This window comes from Aedes albopictus, chromosome 3 (assembly GCF_035046485.1).
Source record: "Aedes albopictus strain Foshan chromosome 3, AalbF5, whole genome shotgun sequence".
Taxonomy (NCBI): domain Eukaryota; kingdom Metazoa; phylum Arthropoda; class Insecta; order Diptera; family Culicidae; genus Aedes; species Aedes albopictus.
This window is the reverse complement of record NC_085138.1, coordinates 158,500,315-158,523,097: the sequence shown is the minus strand read 5'-3', so window position 1 is coordinate 158,523,097 and position 22,783 is coordinate 158,500,315. Positions and strand designations below refer to the sequence as shown.

General features: G+C 39.0%; 2 protein-coding genes across 4 annotated transcripts in view; one reads left to right on the top strand and one right to left on the bottom strand.

Moving 5' to 3' along the window:
- LOC134292101 (uncharacterized) overlaps positions 1–4,361 on the bottom strand; it is a 72,234-nt gene extending 67,873 nt beyond the window's left edge. Inside the window, exon 1 of the mRNA XM_062860859.1 lies at positions 2,976–4,361. Within this exon, the coding sequence (XP_062716843.1) occupies positions 2,976–3,406 (431 nt within the window). The 5' untranslated portion in view covers positions 3,407–4,361. The remainder of the gene's footprint in view (positions 1–2,975) is intronic.
- LOC109422690 (mucin-5AC-like) overlaps positions 1–22,783 on the top strand; it is a 375,256-nt gene that overhangs the window by 82,660 nt on the left and 269,813 nt on the right. The gene's annotated exons all lie outside the window — the stretch shown is intronic.

The following is a 22,783-nucleotide window of genomic DNA, read 5'->3' as shown; positions in this document are numbered from 1 at the left end:
ATGCTAAACGTACTGTTTGATCGGGCCACCACTAGGTGGCGGTAGTGAGCAAACGTCAAATAAGAGCAAAAACGACGTCAGCGCTGTGAGTGGTCGATTGATCAACTACTGAATATTTGAATCAACCGTTAAAAAGGTGATCGATAGGAAGCGATAAGAGTGTGACGTCTGTTTCTCTGTGCTTAAACCTTATATCGACCACCAGAAGGTATTATATTTTTCAACACTTCGCATGACAAAGGAGATTTGTCAAAACATATAAAACTATATAGTTTAGTCATTGCTTGCACGGTAAAAATTATTTTCGATCAGCCATGCATCGACTTAAATTGAAGTTTCAGTGTTATGTAAAAACGGAATATCGGAAGGAACTATTATAGATAACCCAGAAAGCATTCCTTTAGAAATTGATGTAGGAATCCCTCAAGCAACTCCTTTAGGAACTTTATAGGCAACTCCCTGAGTAACCCTGGAGAATTTAATAGTATACTCCTGGAGGATTTCCATTCCAGGAACATCTGGGAGAATTTCTGAATGAACTTCCGGTGCAATTCCATAAGGATCTGCAAGAATTCCAGAAGGAACTCATGGAGGAATCCATAAAAGAGCTTCTGTAAGAATCCTGAATGGAATTCCTGAGAAAAAAGTGTGGACGCAGTTTCTACAGGAATCCCGAAGAGTTCCCGGAGGAATCCCGGAAAGAGTTTATGAATAGACCTGTGCGCCGCTGCCGACACTTTTTGTCCCCCGCCGACACCGACCGAGGTATCGGCGACGCGCCACACGCCGCTGTTTGTCACGCCGCCGATTTTCATTTTGCGCCGGTTCTCACGATAATTACATACATACATTTATTTGTTCAACATCATTAAGACAAGACATAATCAACAATAGTACGCCACAATACGCGGTTTGTGGCTGCCGCTCTCCATCCTCGGTCGCGCCCAATGCTCGCCAAGTCACGCTCCACCTGGTCCGCCCATCGTGCTCTCTGCGCTCCACGCCTTCTTGTGCCAACCGGATCCGTAGCAAACACCAGCTTTGCAGGGTTGTTGTCCGGCATTCTTGCAACATGCCCTGCCCAACGTATCCTTCCGGCCACCTTCTGAATGCTGGGTTTGCCGTAAAGTGCAGCGAGCTCGTGGTTCATCCTTCTCCGCCATACACCGTTCTCCTGCACACCGCCGAAGATCGTTCTTAGCACGCGTCGCTCGAAAACTCCGAGTGCTTGCAGGTCCTCTTCGAGCATAGTCCATGTCTCGTGCCCGTAGAGGATCACCGGTCTTATCAGCGTTTTGTACATGGTGCATTTGGTGCGTGGGTGAATCTTTTCCGACCGCAGTTTCTTCTGGAGCCCGTAGTAGGCCCGACTTCCGCTGATGATGCGCCTCCGAATTTCTCGGCTCACGTTGTTGTCAGCTGTCAGTAAGGATCCGAGGTAGACGAATTCCTCCACCACCTCGAAAGTATCCCCGTCTATCGTAACATTACTACCCAGACGAATCCGGTCGTTTTCGGTTCCGCCTACCAGCATGTACTTTGTTTTTGAGGCATTCATCACCAGTCCGACCTTTGCTGCTTCGCGTTTCAGGCAGGTGTACAGTTCTGCCACCGTTCCAAATGTTCTAGCGATAATGTCCATGTCGTCCGCAAAGCACACAAATTGACCGGATTTTGTGAAAATCGTTCCCCGGCTGTTGAGCCCGGCTCGTCGCATCACACCGTCCAGCGCGATGTTGAAGAGTAGACATGAGAGTCCGTCACCTTGTCGCAGTCCCCGGCGAGATACGAATGAACCGGATAGTTTACCCGAAACCCTTACGCAGTTTTGCACACCGTCCATCGTTGCTTTAATCAGTCTAGTCAGCTTCCCAGGAAAGCCGTTTTCGTCCATGATTCTCCATAGCTCTGCGCGGTCGATACTATCGTATGCCGCTTTGAAGTCGATGAACAGGTGGTGCGTTGGGACCTGGTATTCACGGCATTTCTGGAGGATTTGCCGTACGGTGAATATCTGGTCCGTTGTCGACCGACCGTCGATGAAGCCGGCTTGATAACTTCCCACGAACTCATTTGTTTTAGGTGACAGACGACGGAAGATGATCTGGGATAGCACTTTGTAGGCAGCATCCAAAATAGTGATCGTCCTGAAGTTCTCACATTCCAAATGGTCGCCCTTCTTGTGAATGGGGCAGATTACCCCTTCCTTCCACTCCTCCGGTAGCTGTTCGGTTTCCCAGATCCTGACTATCAGCCGATGCAGACAGGTGGCCAACTTTTCTGGACCCATCTTGACGAGTTCAGCTGCGATACCATCCTTCCCAAGTAACACACATGTTATATAAAAGTTACGACAGCGCAAGTTTTGCTTGTATAGAAGTTTATTTTACGTTATTTCAACACAATGTTAGAATTACGTAAAATGAACTTCAATACAACCAAAACTTGCGCTGTCGTAACTCTATTATAACATGTGTGTTGCTTGGGTTACCAGCTGCTTTGTTGATTTTGAGCTGGTGAATGGCATCCTTAACTTCCCTCAGCGTGGGAGTTGGTTCATTTCCGTCCTCCGCTGCACTGGCGTCGTCGTTTCTTCCGTTGCCGTGGGCTCCCATGCCTACGTTCTCCACGCCGTTCAGGTGCTGATCGAAGTGCTGCTTCCACCTTTCGATCACCTCACGTCCGTCCGTCAAGAGGCCTCCGTCTTTATCCCTGCATATTTCGGCTCGCGGCACGAAGCCGTTGCGGGATGCGTTGAGCTTCTGATAGAACTTCCGTGTTTCTTGGGAACGACACAGCAGTTCCATTTCTTCACACTCCGCTTCTTCCAGACGGCGCTTTTCTCCCGAAAGAGGCGGGTCTGCTGTTTCCGCTTCTGTTTGTAACGTTCCACGTTCTGTCGAGTCCCTTGCTGCAGCATTACCGCCCTCGCTGCGTTCTTCTCCTCCAAAACCGTTCTGCACTATTCGTCGAACCAATCGTTCCGTCGATTCCGTTCCACGTACCCGATGGTGCTCTCGGCTGCGTCGTTGATGGCTGCTTTCACTGTACTCCAGCAGTCCTCTAGAGGGGCCTCATCGAGCTCGCCCTCGTCTGGCAACGCGGCTTCGAGATTCTGCGCGTATGCAGAGGCGACATCCGGTTGCTTCAGTCGCTCTAGGTTGTACCGTGGCGGTCGCCGGTACCGTACATTGTTGATGACGGAGAGTTTTGGGCGCAGTTTGACCATCACCAGATAGTGGTCGGAAGCGATGTTGGCGCCATGATAGGTCCTGACGTCGATAATGTCGGAGAAGTGCCGTCCGTCAATCAGAACGTGGTCGATTTGAGATTCCGTCTGCTGTTGTGATCTCCAGGTGTAACGATAAGGGAGGCTGTGTTGGAAAAAGGTGCTACGTATGGCCATATTTTTGGAGGCGGCGAAATCAATGAGTCGTAGGCCGTTTTCGTTCGTCTGCTGGTGGGCGCTGAACTTACCAATCGTCGGTCTGAATTCCTCCTCCTGGCCTACCTAAGCGTTCAAATCTCCTATGATGATCTTGACGTCGTGGCTTGGGCAGCGATCGTACTCGCGTTCGAGCTGCGCGTAAAATGCGTCCTTGTCATCATCAGTACTTCCGGAGTGTGGGCTGTGCACGTTTATAATGCAGAAGTTGAAGAATCGGCCCTTGATCCTCAACTTGCACATTCTTTCGTCGATCGGCCACCAACCGATCACGCGCCTCTGCATATCACCCATCACGATGAAAGCTCGCGTGTGTTCCCGCAACTCTGGTAGATGGTATGATTACCTCTAAACGTTCGCACCATGGATCCTGTCCAACACACCTCCTGCAGCGCTACGATGCCGAACCCGCGGTCCTTCGGTAGATCGGCGAGTATGCGGGTGCTCCCAATGAAGTTGAGAGATCGGCAGTTCCACGTACCGAGTTTCCAATCGCAGGTCCTTTTTGTTCGCTGGGGTCGTTGCCGTTGGTCTCGGTTCGTATTATTCTGTTGCTGATTTTCCGTTACAATGTTTTTTTTTACGGCTGGCTCGTAGGGTCTGACACCAACCCCCTACTTTCCGGAGGACCATAGTGCACAGTTGAGCTTAGAGTCCTTCCCTGGCACTCGGACGTAGATCAGCCGCCCCTAACATGGGGATCAGACGCTGTTGTGAGCCGCTCCTCCTGGAGAACAGACGCTCAGGTTTGCCGAAGCAAACCCCCCCCTTCCCTGTCAGCCTACGACCAAAGTTCCCACCGGGGTTGGTTACCCGATCTTCCCTAAGGTTGCTCATAGTTTCCGGCCGCGTGGAGGTAGGGATAGGAGTTGCTGGGCAGAGGCTAGTGGATCACAATGGGATCTGAATTGCGCAGCATACCCAGCCTTTACCGTGCCTCTCACGATTATTATCATTAGAGTTTGACTGCAATAATTGATTTCGAGAGATTCTCTCACGAGTTCTTTTAGAAATTTCTCTAGAAGTTCATTCAGATGTTCTTGCAGAAGTTTCTTCGAGAAATCATGCAGTATAGTAGTTCTTCCAAAGATTGCTCCAGAAGTTCCTTCAGTGATCTCTCCAGCAGTTCATTCAGGGATCTCTCTGATACCTACAAGAGGATTCAGGGATATCTCCAGGTGTTCATTGGGATATCCTTCAAAAGTTTCCCATGCTATTTCAAAAGGAGTTCGCTCAGGTATCCTTTCAGAGTCACTTCAGAGATTCTTGCAGGAAGATTTATACACTACCCGTCAAAAGTACGGATTCACAAAAAGTATTGCAACAATATTGCATCACCCTGACTCACCTCGATATCTCTAAAACCAAAACACCTACAAGTCCTGAGATTGTGGAGGTATCAAGGTGAGTCAGGGTGATGCAATATTGTTGCAATACTTTTTGTGAATCCGTACTTTTGACGGGTAGTGTAGATGCTTTCGATTCTTTGAGAAGTTCCTTTACGGATTATTCCAGTAGTTTTTCAAGGGATTGCTCCTGGTGTTTATTAAGAGATTTTTTTGGGAGGACTCACGGATGCCGGAATTCCTTCGGAAATTTCTCCTGGTTTTTCTTCGAGGATTCCTCCTGAAATTTCTTCGAAAATTTTCCCTATAATTCCTTCGGGGATTCTTCCTAAATTTTTTTTCAGGGTTTTCCTCCAAGACTTTCTATGAGGATTGCTCCTGAAATTCTTTAAGGGAATCCTTTTGATATTCCATTGCGGCTTCCTTCTGGAATTCCTTTGGTGATTCCTCTGGAATTACTACGGGATTTTCTCATGGAATTCCTCTGGGGTTTCCTTCTGTAATTCCTTCGGTGATTTCTCTTGGAATTCCTGGGGGATTCTTCCTAAAAATTCTTCCTTGACTTCCTTTGGAGATTTCTATTGAAATTCCTTCGGGATTTCTTATTGAAATCATTCGAGCATTCCGTTTGGAAATCCTTCGGAGATCCCTCCCAGTATTCCTTCAGTCTTAAAAAAAAAGAATTGCTCCAGGGATTCCCCCTATGATTCCTACAGAAATTTCTCCTGTAAAATTTGTGGGGATTCCTCCTGAACTTCCTTCGGGGACTTCTCCTGATATTCCGTCAGAGATTCCCTTGGACTTTATACAGGAATTCCTTCTCGAATTTCTTCGGAGATTCCTTCTGGAATTTCTTCCGGTTTCCTTCTGGAATTCCTTCGGTGATTCCTCCTAGAATTTCCTCAGGAAGTTCACCTGGAACTCCTTCGGATAATCTTTCTGAATAGTTTTCGTTGATTCCTCCTAGAAATTCTTTGAGGATGCTTTCCTGAATTCTCTTGAAAATTCCCACTGGAATTCTTTTGGGGATTACTGCACAATCTTTTTGGGGTTCGAGCTGGAATTCTTTCGGGATTTCCTCTTGGCATTCCTGCGGGGAATCCTTAAAAAGTGATTTCAGGAGTTCCTTATGAAATTTCTACGAGGATTCCTCCTTAAACTCCTTCGGGAATTCCTCCGTGGATTCCTCTTGAAGTTCATGGAATTCCTTCGAGGATTACTCCTGGATATTTTCCAATGGTTCCTCCCAGCAATCCTTTGGGGAAAGGATTCCTCTTCCTGAAATTCTATCGGAGATTCCATTTGATATTCCATCGTGAATTCCTCCTGAAATTTCTTCTGGTTTACTCCTGGAATTCTTTTGGTGACTCCTCTTCGAATTCGTTCGGGATTCCTCCTGAAGTTCGTTCAAAAAATCCTCATGCAATTCCTCCAGAATTCTTTCTGGAATTCCTTCGTGATTTCCTTCTTGAATTGCTTCGGTGATTTCTCCAAGAATTCATTTGGAGATTCCTCCTGGAATTCGTTTGGGGATTCCTCTTAGAATTCCCTTAGGCATTCCTTCTGGAAATTCTATGGGGATTCCGCCTGGACTTCCTATGGGGATTCCTCCTAGAATTCCTTCGGGAATTCCTCCCGGAGCTCCTTCGGTGGTTCGCCCTGGCATTCCTGCAGAGCTTTCTCCTGTATTTTTTTTTTGGATTTCTCCTGGAATTCCTTTGAGAATGCCTTCTGGATCAGAGCGTTAATGATTAATCATAACTTTAATCATGATTAATGATTAATGATTAAGATTAATCAAAATCATTAATCATAATCACAAAAAAATCTCATTTAATCATTAATCATTAATCTTAATCACACTGTTTTTGCAATCTAATCATTAATCAGTAATCATTATCATAAGAAAAAAATTTAATCAATCATTAATCATTCATCACCAAAAATGATTCACCATATAAAATATATGATCCAATTTAAATTGGTTCAAATGCTGTTCTAAATAATATTATTTATGATTCTTTTTTCAAACATCTCCCAGACAGAGTTACCTTTCACTTTCGAACTTCAGAAACATGTTAAACAATAAATATATTTTAATCATTTTCGGTTTTTTGTGATTGATTAATCATGATTAATCATGATTTTTAATCAATGAGCCATTTTTAATCATTAATCATAATCAATAATCATAGATAAACCCAGTTTTAATCATTAATCATCCTAAAAATCACATTAATCATTAATCATAATCAATAATCACCAAAATTGGAATTTTAATCATCAATGATTAATCATGATTAAAATTTTTGTTAATCATGAACGCTCTGTTCTGGATTCCCTTCGTAGATTCCTCCTAGAATACTTTCAGGGATTCCTTTTGGGATTCCTTCGAGGTTTGCTCCTGAAATTGCATCGAGGATTCCACCTGGAATTTCTTGGGGGATTTTTCTTATAGTTCCTTTGGAGATTTCTTCTGATGGGTCGTCGGGTATTATTTCTGGAATTGCTTCGAGGACTCCTCCTAAAATTCCTTCGGGATTTCCTCTTCTAATTTCTCCGACCTTCTTCGCAGATTCCTCCTGCAATTTATACGGGGATTTCCCAGAGATTCTTCCTGAAATTCCTTCGGTTATTCCCCTAGAATTCCTTCGAGAATTTCGTCTGGAATTCTATCGAAGATTTCTCTTGGAATTCCTTCGGGGTTTCCTTCGGGAATTGCTTTTTGTTATTCTCCCTAAAATTCCTTCGGGGATATCTTCTGATATTCCGTCGAGAATTCTCTCTAGAATTCCTTCCTAGAATTTCCTCCTGGAATTCTATCGGGGATTATTTTTAGAATACTTTCGGGGATTCATGTTGGAATTCCTTCGAGGATTCCTCCAGGAATTCTAACGTTAATTCCTTCTACAATTCACTCAGGGATTTCTCCTGAAATCCCTTCAGAAATTCCTCGTGGATATTTTTCGTTGATAACTCCTAGAAACACTTTGAAGATTTTTTCTCGAATTATCTTGGAGATACCAGCAAGAATTCCCTTGGGATTCCTGCTTGAATGCGTTTGGAAAATCCTCCTGGAATTCCTTTAGGGATTCTTTTTAGATTTCCTACTGAAATTCCTCGACAATTTCACTTTTCTTCATAAGTTTCTGCAGGGATCTCTCTAAGAGAAATTCTTGAACCACCGGTGATTCTTACAGAAGTTCTTTCAATGTTTCATAGTGCAGTTCCTGCAGAGATTAGTCCACAAGGTTCTCATGGATTCCTCCTAGAATTCCTTGTGAGATTCCTCCCTGAAATTATTCGGGAATTCCTTAGTATAAATAGTGCGACCTTATTATCACATTTGATAGCTTCTAAAGGTTCTAAAAAAACAAAACAAAAACTGAAAATCGATATTTTATTGCCCTTCATTTGCAATTGAGTAATGCAACATGCACTATACTAAGGATATGGTTAATGTCACAATAGATCTAATCACTGGTCGCAGTGGATGACCTTATTTCTGTTCGGGTAGATATTCAGATAATAATTCAAACGCAATAGTTTAAACTTATTATTTATGTCATCAATGGTAATGAAAAAGATCACACTACAAATTGTAGAGCGTAATGACAACTTCTTTGCTTTGACAATGTTGGCATTATGGTCAAATTTCGGTCACGCCGATTCACACCACCGCTGCCGAAAGCTGTCACTGGCGTGACGCCGATGACGCCGCCGAGCAAAATAAATTCGGCGGACAAGTCTTGAATACCAGGAACCAGATCCTGAAAGTTCCCGTAAGACTCCTGGAAGACATTCACGGAAGAATCAGGAAGCAAATTGTTGAAGCTAGCCCGGAAAAAAATCTTAGAGGAAAACTGTGGTGAAATTCCTGGAAGGAAGTTCTTATGAAATCCCGGAAGGAATCTCTGGAAGAATAACGGGAACACTTCAAGGAGCAATTCCAGATGGAATCAGTTTAAGAATCTCAGAAGAATCCCAGAGGAAAACGACCTAAAACATTGCTGAATCAGATTTGTAAAACAAAACATTTGCGGAATTATCGCACGATAATAAATAGATCACCACGCTGAAACGGAACTCAGTCTCAGTTGGGATGTAACACTACTAAGAACAGTGGCGTAGCTAGGAATTTGGAGGCCCGGCGTGGAACCAAATTTGTGGGCCCCCATGAAAATTACAGATGTACATATTTTACAATGATAAGTCTATCCTTCTAACTCTCAAATGATCACGCCGTATTTTGTATTTTGTACAAAAGTTGAAAAAAAATCTCCATGGCCAACTGACTGACGGAAGGTTAAACATTATTTTCTATATTCTTTTATGAATTTCTTCGGGGATTTCTGCAAGGATACATCTCGGAGCTCCATCAATGAAAGGAAGATTATTTTCAAAGAATAATGTCGAATTTATTTAAAAATTTCATCAAGTAATCCCTTAGGAAGTCCTTCAAAGATTGCTTTACCGTTTTCTTGAAAAAAAAAAAAAAACCCCTTTCTGAATAATAATTTGTCTTCAAGAATCTTTCAAGTGGTTAACGCAAGTTTGTAATTCAGTATTTTGCTAAACACTCCATCAGGTATTCTTACAATTTTGTCACCGAGCATGTTTTCAAAAGTACTTTAGAGTACTTTGAAAGATTCATGCAAATGCTTTATCAAGTAGTTCTCGAAACATTTGTTCAGGAAGTCCATCAGGGATTCAATAATATCTCTGAGGATTCATCTATAAGATCAGAGAATTCTTAAGAAATTTTAGAAAAACTACTACAAAAGTTTTCCAACGATTTTTTTGGAACCAGATATTTTTCCAACAAATTACATCGGAATTCCGTCAGAGGAAGAGAAGTCCTTCTAGAATTTCTTCAAACATTACTCCATGGTTTCTTTCAGGAGATCCTCCAAATATCCCTTAAATGATTTTTCCACGGAAGTCAAGCATTTCTCCATAGATATATCCAAGAATTTATCTTGGCATTTCCTCAAGCATTCATTTCTCATCTTGGCGTTCCTTTGATGATTTAAGAATTTCGTCCAAGGATTCCGTTAGAAATTCCTCCAAGGATTCTTCCAATAATTACTGCAACGCTTTTTTAAAAAAAACTGCAAGGATTCTTCAAGTTTAAAGTTTTATTAAGAGATTCATCCTAGATATCCTCCAAGAAATTTCCAAAGAATCCATATAATAATATAAAAAAAAAATCCTTCAAGGATCCCTACAGAAGTTCCTCTAAGAAAATCCTTAGAGAAATTTTGGTAGAAATTCCTTCCAAAAATCCTTCTAGTTTTCTTCCAACGAATTCTTTAATACCCATCTACTCTAGAAGTTTCCCTAAGGATTTCTTTTGGAATTTTCGAATTCCCCTAGAAGATCTTCTAAAAATATCTATTGCGACTTTTGATAAGACTCTTTAAAAATTCTTTCGCAAAACCTTTTGAAGAATTATTCTAAGTTTCCATCAAGCATATCAGTTTGGAATTTCTTCAGGATTTATGATTGATTCCTCCAGAAATTCCTCCAAAAATTCGTTTAAAACAATCTCGAAGGGTTCTTATTAGGGTCAACGTGCCTTAAAATCATACAATCTCAAATTCATAATATTCGAAAACAAAGCGATTACCGCACCGGTTGATTACGTGATTTTTGTAATTATTCGTACCTACGTATAACAAAAATCAATAAAGCTCTTCATTCCTTTCTTCAGAAGTTTCAGAAATTTCCTGGAAGAAGTTTCAAGAAGAGAGTTGAAGTTATTCCCAAAGTAATTACCAGAGGACTTTTCAAACGAATTTTCAAAAAAAAAACCAACGAGAAAATGTTTATGGAATTTCCAAAGAAATTTCCGTAGAAAAAAATCTGAAGAAGTTCGCAAAGCCATTTCTGAAGCATTTCCGATAACTGATTAAAGAAATTTCAAAAGGAATTGCCTAACAATTTCTCAAAAGAGTTGTCGTATGAGTTTCCAATGAAACTTACAATCGAGTTCGTAAAAAAAAAATGAATATTTTTACCAAAGGAATTGCGAACACAGTGGCTGAGACATTTTTCAAAAGAACTGCCAAAGAATTTATTTAAAAATAACGAAGAATAAATTCAGAAAAAAATACTTAAGGAATTCCCAAACCAATTTCCAAAGGAAATTTTCAGAATAACTGACGAAGGAATTTCAAAGGTGTTTCAAAGGTATTCCTTAACGAATTACTGCACGGATTTCCAAAGCAATTACTGAAAAAGATCCAAAAGAAATTTCCGAAGGAAAATTCTAATAAAAATTGTAAGAATTCTACCAAGAATTCTCACAGAAATTCCTTCAAGAAATTTTATTGGAATTCTTTCAATGAACTCTTTAGGTATTAGAGACGAACCAGCCAAGGGCTGAAAGTCTCTCTAATAAAGACAAATCAATCAATCAATCTTTAGGTATTCTTCCAAGGTGTCCATCTATAGATACCATTTGTGGTAGAGTCTCGATGAATATTCGTACACACTTCGCGCGCACCCGATTGTTCTCGTCTTGTCCACTTTGTTGCTCATTCCTTCAGTCTCTCTGCTACCATGCACGCGTGCAGTGCATAGTCCTCCGCAGCGCGTGTGATATAAATCTTGATCTTATTAGGTCGTTACCATACCATTAAATATTTACTAAGCGATTACACCAATTTCACCCGGATTTCCTTCACGAATCTTTTAAGATTTTTTTTAACGATTCCATCAAGCATTTGTTCCAAACGAGGAACTCCAAGAGATATCTTTTACGATTCATCTAGGATTTTACTTCAAAGACTCAACAAATTCCTCCAATTTTTTTTTTTGAAATTCCTTCAAGATTTGTTTTTGGGAATTTCTGCAAGGGTTCTTTTTGCAATGCCTCAAGCGGTTTTCTTAATGTTAAGTCCTTTCAAGTATTTCTTACGAAGCATTGTTCAATAATTTCAAAGATTTATTCAAAAATTCTTCCAATAATTACTGTATGAAATCGTCCGAAGATTACGCAATTTTTTAAATTCCTCTTTCACAATTCGTTCATGAATCCTTTAAGAAAATCCAATGAATATTTAATCTTTTTTTCAAGAATTTTGTCAAGCTATGTTACAAAGATTCCTTCGGGGATTTCTCAAAGTTTTCCTTCATATAATCCTACAAGGGTACATTCATCTCCAAAGGATTCCTGCACAAATTCCCTTAGCGGGTCTCAAAGGAATTCCCCCAAGGCTTCCAGCAGAAATTCTTCCACTGAAATCTGTGAGAATTCTTTCGAAAATTGTTTTTTCGCTTTCAAAATTTCTTCAGGAATCCTTTACGTAATTCCTCATAAAACATTCAGTTCTTCTACAACTACTTAATAGTACTGTAGTAATCCGTCAAGAATGTTATTAAAATATTTCCAAAATCAACCTAATGATTCTTTCCGAATACATCTTAGAAGTCATCTAGAAGATTCTTTGAGGATTCCTTTAAAATTTCCTCCAAAAAATCCTGCAAGCATTTCTACAAGGATTCTTTCAGAAATTCCTCCAAAATTCCTTTAAAAAACCTCACAAGGATCCATTGAAGAACCATACCTGATCGAGCATGATCTCAGAAATTCATCAAAGATATTTTCCATGAGTAACTCCTGCAACATTTTTTCTTTGAGAAGTCTCTAAAAGAATCCTTAGAGAAATTCCTTAAGGTTCATCTGAAGGATTCGTTGGAGGACTTCATGACATAATCCTTAAAGAACCAAAGAGGTATTCCTGAAGGAATGCTTGAAAGAATTTGTAAGGTAAAATAATTCTGAAGGAATTTTCGAAAGATTTCATCATACATCTTGGAAAAAAAAATTCTGAAGAAATTCTTGGTGGTGTTCCTGAAGGAATCAATTCAAGTATTCCAAAATAAATGCTTAGAAGAATTTCTGAGGCAATCCATGAAAAATATTCTGAAGTAAATCTTAGACGAATGTTTGTAAGAGTCTTTGAAGTAGCTGCTACATAAATCGTAATACATATTCCTGAAGGCAAGGTATGTCAGTATTTACCTTGCTCGAAGGAATTCTCGTATAAACCCTTCAAGGAATACTTGGGAAGAAATACTTGATGAAATTGTTAGTATACGTTGATTGCACTTTTTTATACGAAAAAAAACGACAAATTACTATTTTTACTGTTTTAACTTGACATGTGTTTAGTTCATAATTTTCATAAATGCGGTTCCTGAATTTTAGCTGCTACCTTAAGCTGAGTCAACAACTATATTTGGTCCTGTTATCAGGATATCAGGGACGTTTTCACAATGCTCATAAATTTTACTTCCAAATCGGTAATTAATTTCATAAAATCCAATTTTAATTTTAATTTTAAACATACCTATCAGACACATTCCACGCACTTCTACACCTCGGTTTTTGAACTTCATTGAACGATATTTCCGCGCTCTTGCTGTCGATTTTGATTCTTTTTGCACCAAAATGAAGATAATTACTAATATTCTTCGAATAGTACCTGAAACTTTGAAAACTGCTCCTAGAAAGTAGCAAATTTCTTGCCGTTCGGTCAGAAATCGTCATTTTTTGCGATGGTGTCCCGTTACGCTGTATTTCTTGATTTCGTTCGAAGTACAAAGGTCCAATTTCCAATTAGTAAGCATAAAATGAATCTTCTATTCAAATCTGATCGTTTGATATGCTGGTTAGCATGTATTTAACAACATAACAATTTTTGGAAGCAAAAGTTTGATTCTCGCGCAAAACGTAACGCGTGGAATGTGTCATCAGCAGTTCTACGAAGTGTTGAACTTATACTTATAGGAAACTTTCGCTATTTAAAGAACTTAATTCAAACTAGCGTTTGAAACCTTCCTTGATTTGGAGTCCCCCTGGATTCGGTGGCGCGGTGCGGACTGCACCCGTCGCACCCCCCTTGCTACGCCACTGACTAAGAAGAAGATAGATTCAACAAATCTGATCGAACTAGACCACCAACAGAGTCGCAATCATTCATTAGCCATGTTAACAACCTCGAATCTTTTATCAGATCATTAGGGCGCGGCAAGGTGTAATCCAGTATGCGATATTCATCAGAGCATCAGAGTGATCATAACTTTACCGACACAACCCTGCGAACCATGGCTCGTTCGGAGATTTACGATCCGGTCGAACTTGCCTCGGTCTCTGTCTGTGGTGTGATCTTTTGTGACAGCAGCCAGCGCAGCGGTTCGATTGTAATGGCACCCGTAAATCTTGAACCGAAGATCTCGCGGCAGCGCAGCGGTGCCACCCATTGCATTGCATTGGATTGAGTCGTATCGAATTGATCGGCGGAGCAGTTACGCGCGCATCCACGTCCGAAGGCAAACCAGGTGACAATTTGTCCCAGAGCGTGTTTCTCGTTATTCTTTCGCCATTCATCATCTCTCGCGCTGGCTGGTGTACACAAAGCTCGGATTGGAGATTGAATTGAGGCGGTGCAGACAGGTAGTACCGCAGAAGATCTTCAACGCTCGGTTCTCCGGCTTCCGAAGCAACTGAAGGCGACAATGATCTTTATAAATCTCCGAGTTCTTGCTCTCGCCGCAGTCAGCTGCCGGCACTTAACCCTGCGAGATCTTGAAGGGTTGAGGAAGACGCTTGCGTTTGTTCTGACGGCGCGACGGTACCGAGCACATCTCAATGATGCAATCGATAATCGAAATTTATGCTTTTGCTCTTGCGATTTATTTCCGACTTGACATTCAGCGCAGACGATTGATCTATCGATTCGTACCGATCGAAGCGACGGGAGGAAGAACGCCGTTTGTAGATAGGCTGTTTGAATATGATGGTTCGAGGTCGTGGCGGAAGGTGTGGGTTTTCTCACTTTCCGGCACCGCCGGCGCGAAATGTGGAAGTGATAGACTCCAGAGTAAACAAACCTTCGTCTCGGTGGCTATTGGTTGATGGAGTCGGAGATTTGAAGTGGCTAGAATTCCACATGGAACACATTAGCTGAAGGTGGGTAGTCGTGCCGCTGTCGAGGACAAACTGCGTTTCAACTGGCATAAATCAAATGACTTCTTCTTCGCAGAAGGGGGTCCGTAGAGAGATACTGATCCGAAACGAGCATCTTGACGCCCACTAGTGAAACTAAACTGGATTTTATTCTAGACGTGAGTGTTGGATTGACTAGGTAGTGCTCCCAAAGAGGTAACCTTTTTGATAAACTTTGTTATGATCAGAACTCGACAATACTGGCAACACTGTTTGAATGAAAATTTCCCAAGAAGTTGAAACTTGATATATTTGCATATGGTATGATTAGTAGTTAGCAGTTACCATGCTGACAAAAAACATGATTCATTCTAGTAAAAGCGGCAAACCTCATCTTCTTTTAAGCCGAATGGAGCCACTTTGGAAACTTTGGACCCACCAGGAAATGATAGAATTTGGCGAGTTTACTTGCGCTGTTTTAGTTTTTGACAAAAACTTTTTGTTTTGCTTCGTACTCATGAATCAGATTGGATGCAATGGTGTCATCGAGGTTACTCCAAGTTACTCACTGAGTAACCAGCTCTTAAGGTCATTTTTTTTTTGAATCCCAGCATTAGCGCCATCTAAAATAGAAGAAAAAATAGTCTAGATGATTTCTTTTTGATATTTTTGCGCCCTCCGCCCCTCGTGGTAAATGGGAGTTTTTCGTAATTTTAGTAAAAGTTTGATGGGCGCCTATGTACTAAATGGAACTGGGGTAATTGGACATGAGCTTATCCATGCGTTTCTCGAGGAATTCAGGCTTTTTTTTAATTCGTCCAAAATTTCTCAAAGAATACTTCTCTCAAGAAACATTTGTTAGTCAAATAGACTAGAAAAGATTCTTAGAATCATCAAAAAACCAAAATACAAGTTATTAGGTTTTATAAAGGTTATCAAAATCTTTTCAAGACACATTCGTCATTAAAATGTTACTTGGGCTAGCTATTCCTCCGGAGTGCTTCCTTATGTTTCTAAAAGACGTCTACTGAAATTTTCTTTAGAAATGCTTACAGGGTTTCCTTCAGAAATTCGTACTGGGATTCCTTTTGAAATTTCTTTGAGAAAATATTTATATCTCCAGAACTTCCTAGATTTTTTTTTAATTTTTTTTCTGGAAGGATTTTGTACACAAAATTCCTGAACTACCTGTAGAATTTTTCTAAAGAGGCTTTACCGCAATGCGACATTCGCCTCTACACACCTGCAGAAATTTGCAAAGGAAAAACTGCAGAAACAAAAAAAAATCCAGGAGTTTTTTGAGAAGCATTGAAATAAATAAAAAAACGGGAAAAACTGCAGAACTCTATGGAATTATTCATACAAAAATCCTTAAACAATTCCTTGAAGAATAGATTTTGGAGTAATTTCTACAGAAATTGTTGAGAAAATTTTTAGAAAAATATTTCTTAAATAGTTCCTGAAGCAAGATCCACATGATACCAAAGCGATGCCTAGAGGAAAACCTGAAGGAACTTCCAAAAGAATTTCTTCAGAATTTCAAATAAATAAATAAATAAATAAATAAATAAATAAATAAATGAATAAATAAATAAATAAATAAATAAATAAATAAATAAATAAATAAATAAATAAATAAATAAATAAATAAATAAATAAATAAATAAATAAATAAATAAATAAATAAATAAATAAATAAATAAATAAATAAATAAATAAATAAATAAATAAATAAATAAATAAATAAATAAATAAATAAATAAATAAATAAATAAATAAATAAATAAATAAATAAATAAATAAATAAATAAATAAATAAATAAATAAGTAAATAAATAAATAAATAAATAAATAAATAAATAAATAAATAAATAAATAAATAAATAAATAAATAAATAAATAAATAAATAAATAAATAAATAAATAAATAAATAAATAAATAAATAAATAAATAAATAAATAAATAAATAAATAAATAAATAAATAAATAAATAAATAAATAAATAAATAAATAAATAAATAAATAAATAAATAAATAAATAAATAAATAAATAAATAAATAAATAAATAAATAAATAAATAAATAAATAAATAAATAAATAAATAAATAAATAAATAAATAAATAAATAAATAAATAAATAAATAAATAAATAAATAAATAAATAAATAAATAAATAAATAAATAAATAAATAAATAAATAAATAAATAAATAAATAAATAAATAAATAAATAAATAAATAAATAAATAAATAAATAAATAAATAAATAAATAAATAAATAAATAAATAAATAAATAAATAAATAAATAAATAAATAAATAAATAAATAAATAAATAAATAAATAAATAAATAAATAAATAAATAAATAAATAAATAAATAAATAAATAAATAAATAAATAAATAAATAAATAAATAAATAAATAAATAAATAAATAAATAAATAAATAAATAAATAAATAAATAAATAAATAAATAAATAAATAAATAAATAAATAAATAAATAAATAAATAAATAAATAAATAAATAAATAAATAAATAAATAAATAAATAAATAAATAAATAAATAAATAAATAAATAAATAAATAAATAAATAAATAAATAAATAAATAAATAAATAAATAAATAAATAAATAAATAATACCTTAAGGAATTTTTGAAGAAATTCAAGAAGATATTTTAGACGATTGAACATTTGCACGGTAATCTATAAAGCAAAGCAAGATGCAATAGTACTCCTTACATTTTAGCCCCTTTAACGTATATTTCCTGAAAACTACAATTCAATAGCTTTCAAACAAAAAGAAGAAGTTTAAAATCGGTCAAATGGTTCAAAAGTAACGATTTTTTGAAAATTTTCAGTTTTGAAAACCTTGATTTTTTGGACCACCCTATCTGAAAATTGGTCACCCTAATGACGAAATAAAAAAAATCGGGTCTAATTATTTCCGAAGAACTACAAGCCCACCAAGTTTCACGACAATCGGAGATGCACTATAACGTTTTTCTATGGAATGGCTGATAATTATGTTATTATACTGTTCAATAATAACTCGCCAATTACAAGTTTTACAATGATACCATGTTTTGTTATTCATGTGTCATCCTGAGCTATTCATAAAAAAACTAAAGAATTGCAAACAAGATATAATAACAAAATATGTTATTCTTAAGTTATTGGTTTGTTATTCAGGAGGAATTTCTACTAATCCATACATCCAACTCGAAAGCAATCTATATAAGATTTTCTATAAAAGTTTTTGGAGAAATTTCTGGCGAAATCCCTGAAGGTGTTTAGAAGTAAATTCTTAGAAGGTTTGGTAACACAATTCCCTGAGAAATATTCCTCAAACTCTCTGGAAGAAGCTTAAAGGGGGTCTTGGGATTAATCTCAAATGGACTTCTAACAGGAATTAATAAAGGAGTCCCAGGTAAAATTTCATAAAGAATCCTTGAAAGATTTATGAAGGAATCACCTTAGAAATTTCTGGAGGAATGTGGTAAAGATTTTCTAAAAAGTACCTAGATTCTAGGAAAAATTAAATTTATTTCTTTTGGAATGAAAAGAGAAACTATTGATCCCTGTAGGATTTTTTTCAGGAAAACCTTTGAGGAGTTTCTGAATTTATCAAAGTATGGCTAAAGCAATCCTTCGAGAAATAACTGTATTATTCTCTACATGAATTTTCAGAGGAATTCTTGGTAAAATTTATGAACCCTAAGGATCCTTGGAGGATTTTTAGAAAAAAAAATCTGCAAAGGAATTTATGTATGAATTTCTGACGAAATCTTTAAAAAAAGAAAAGAAATGTAAGATTTTTTTTGCTAAACTCAAGAAATAAGTTTTGAAGCATTCATCCAAAATTTACTGAAAGAGTTCTTTGTTGGATTTGTGGATGAATGTTTTGTGGAATCCCTAGAGCAGTTTCTAAATCAAATTCTGAGTAAAATAATCGAATGATTCCAAGCGTTGTTTCATGAATTTCTTGAATAAACTCTAGAGAAACTCCCCAAGTAACACACTTGTCACAGAAAAGTCACGGCGGCGCAGGTTTTTGTTGCGCAGAAGTCACTGGGACTTATTTTTTGCAAGTTAGTATTAATTTGTTAGAAATAAGTCACAGTGACTTCTGCGTAACAAAAACCTGCGCCGCCGTGACTCTTCTGTGACAAGTGTGTTACTTGGGTTATGACGACATTTTCGGAAGATTTTTATTAAATCCCGAAACAATTGTTTAATGATCTTTCCTAAGAAGTACAAGGACGAATTTGAAAAAAAAAAACCTAGAGGAATTTCAAAAGCAAGTAAATTTTCGAATGAATCCTTCTAGCTGCAGGAACCTGTGGAGAAATTTCATAAAGAATTATTGGAAGATTTTCTAAAATAACTCGGATGGATTTCTGAGGTATTTTTGAAGGATGTTCTGAAAGGAAATAAAAATCAACTTTCTAGTTATTCCAATAATTGTTACAGGGATAGACAAAATGATCGGAACATGTTTCTGTGATTGAGAAGGTCGAAAGCTTTTTCGTAATCTATGGACACCTGATAGAGAGACTCTTGGAATTCATTGATTTGCTCTAAAATGATAGGGAGCGTGACAATATGGGCCACACATGATCGTCCGGCACGGAATCCTGTTAGCTGCCGTCGGAGAGCTGCGTCAATCTTCTCCTGTATTCGGTTTAGGATCACTTTGCAGAGGACTTTGAGAAGGATACACAGTAACATGATGCCCCACCAATTATCGCATACACTGCACTGGTCACCCTTTTTGGGTACCTTCACTAAGACGCCTGGCATCCAGTCGGCCGGAAATGTCACGGATTCCCATATGTTGCAGAACAATTTATGCAGTAGTTGTGTGGATTCTACGGGGTCGGCTTTGAGCATCTCAGCTGACATCCGATCGACCCCTGGGGCCATGTTCGATTTCTTGCTACGGATGGCTGTTTCTATCTCCTGCACTGATGGAATAATGCGTCGAACCCTTGGCGGATCATGCTGAGGTGTTGATGGCGTGGCCAACACTTGAATAAGGTTTCCAAAGTGCTCAAGCCAGCGTTTCAACTGGTCAGCCGGGTTGGTCAGTAACTGTCTAGACGTGTCTTTCACGGGCATCATAGCATTCATCTTGGTCCCACTAAGGCGACGTGAGACATTGTAGAGGAGACGGGAGTTCGCCCACGCTCTTTTGTCCCGTCTAGATGAGCGTTTCACTTCCTTCTCGAGCGCCGAATAGCGCTGACGGGCTACGGCTTTGGCTCCTCGCGTTTTCACTCGCTCTATCGCGGCTTTGGCGTTACTTCGCTCCTCTATCTTCCTCCGGGTATCATCGGTGATCCACTGCTTTCTCTGGGGGCGTAGCTCACCCAAATTATTCTTGGTGGCGATGAAGGAGTTCTTGATGGTGCTCCATTGATCTTCTACGCTTCCACCTGCTGAAATATCCGCAGCACGGTTCTCGTGCTCCTCGACGAAGGACCTTTTCACCGCAGCGTCTTGCAGTCGGCGTGTGTTGAATCGGCGCCAGATTTTCTCCTCCTATCGATGGATCTTTGCAATGCGCAGGCGGATCTCGCCGATTAGGAGATGATGGTCGGACGCAATGTCAGCGCTACGTTTGTTCCAAACATCAAGAAGGTTCCATCTCCATTTTCGGCTGATGCAGATGTGGTCGATTTGATTTTTCGTGACGCCATCACGGGAAACCCATGTCACTTTGTGCACTGGACGATGAGGAAAGAGAGATCCCCCAAAGCTCTGCTAACAGCTCTACATTTTCGCTCATTTCTCCAAGACCATGGCGTCCCATGACGTGCTCATAGTCCGAGTTGTCGGAACCAACCTTTGTTTTGAAGTCGTCCATGAGGATCTTGATATCACCTTTCGGAATCTTGTCCGTGACAGCATTCAGTTGACTGTAAAAGTTCTCTTTATCTTGCAATTCGGCAGCATCGGTTGGCGCGTAACATTGGATCATGGTAAGGTTTCGAACTCGTGTTCTGAATCTGGTTACAACTATCCTATCATTAATAGGTTTAACTCCAAACCAACTCCACAGTGGCGAGGAGCGTGTTTACCTCGTGGGCCAGAGTATAGCAGAATTTGACCCGACGCCAATCTGTGTTCTCCAAAGTTCGGCCAACGAACTTCGCTCAGTCCTGGGATCTCAAGCTTCATACGGCGTACCTAATTGGCTAGGTGGGCCAGTTTACCCTGCTGGGCTAGGGTTAATACATTCCAAGTTCCAATTCTTGTCCGTTGTTTCGCGCTAAAAGCCGTTGAATCAGTTCGTAATCTTTCATTTTCGGTTTCTGTAAAGTTTTTGTTTTTGGTTTCGGAAACAGTAGATTGTTGGCCGAAGGTCCCCTGTCCACCGTGGTGGGGCTTTTACCTTAGTTATAGCTTCCGGTGGAGTACCATTTCATACTCAGCCGCTGGATGCCAGAAAAGACGCTTTTTGAGCCGCACCTCCTTGGTGAACAGACGGTCGAGACGTACCTCCTCAATCTAGCTGAAGTCAGAAGGAGAACAGTGCCCAGGCTGCACTACCAATTTAGCACACAACTCTTAGCTGGCGGTCCTTGTGATCGCTTGACCCGTGGAAGCATGAGGTGGGAACTTGTGAGGACCAGAGCTATGTTGGACGCTCTCCTTATCGACTCATCGTTTTGCAGTCCAAGTTTACATCAGAGAATAAAAAGCTTTGGCCTTCCGTATAACGCGCACAGAGCCTGAATAACGTGCTGCATGCTGGATTACAGGAGTAGTCGGCATAAGAACGACTTCAATTACGTACTCCCTTGGGATACTGTAGGCGACAATATCGATTCTATTCAATTATTGCCTATTTATCTGAGCATAGCAAATTTTAAAGTATCTTGAGCACAATTATTCAAATATGTACATTTCAAGTGCTGTTTGGCAATTTCTTATATACGGAGCATTTCTTCCCACGCGTTTTGCAGCTTCAGCTGAATCATCTCCTCACCATTTACGTACGATCGATGCACCCAGCACAGCTTAAGTGCAAATCAGTGTACCTTTGACATATATCCCTCACCGGAGAGCAATCGAACTACAGTTGGTGCCAATCAAGGATCAGAACTGCATACGTGCGATCGTTTTACAGTGACACAGGGCAAGCAAGCGAGACGGCCACTCAACGCTAATACCCTCTAGCCGCTGGTTGTAGCGATCATACACATTTAACATTTAACCAAACGCAAAGCAATATATGCAGCTCCCATCATCTCGCGCAAAGCTAAGTAAGTTGACAGTTGCTCTTCGGGGGCCAGTCAACCCCCCGCGCTCACAACGCAACGAACCAAAGCAGAAAGGTTGCTAATTTGAACCTTTCAACTGCCAAGGGAAAGATTTGCGCGGGCAACCATCAATTATTACCTACATTTGTGCGTTTGAGTGCTGATCTTCAAAACGGATTTATCTCCCATGTGGGACGGACGGTCAGCTTTTACTCCAGCGACTCCGAAGCTGTCCAAAGTTGTCAAGATGGGTGATTTGCATTAAATTTCAATTAAGGGTATTTTTGGCAATCTGAGTCGGTGCGTTTTTGATCAAGAGGATCATATTTTTTTTCCTTTGTGGATGATACATCACCTCCATGCACCTGAGACATTTCAAGGTTGAATTTGGGGTTTGAATGATCTTAAAGCAGCCGCAAATAATTCAGAAGCACCTTCGGTGAGGCTTTTTAGTATAATTGTATAGTTCATTAGCCACCTTAATTGCTCGATATTGAAATATGACTCAAGAAAAAAGAGGCTTGAGAAAAATTGTAGTGCTGATGTAGCAATAGATGCAGCAATAACAGCCTTTTCATCAAGTTTATGTGATTTCCTATTTGATACTTTTAACCCTTCCGTTACCAACCCCCTAACGAGAATGCGAAAAAATACTCTTTTCGTTATAACTTTTTTGTTTTACAATATTTTTCGACCAAATTTTGACGAAATAAGCGGATATCCTTCTTTTTTAAGGATTTGCTAGGGATTGTTGGAATGGCCACCT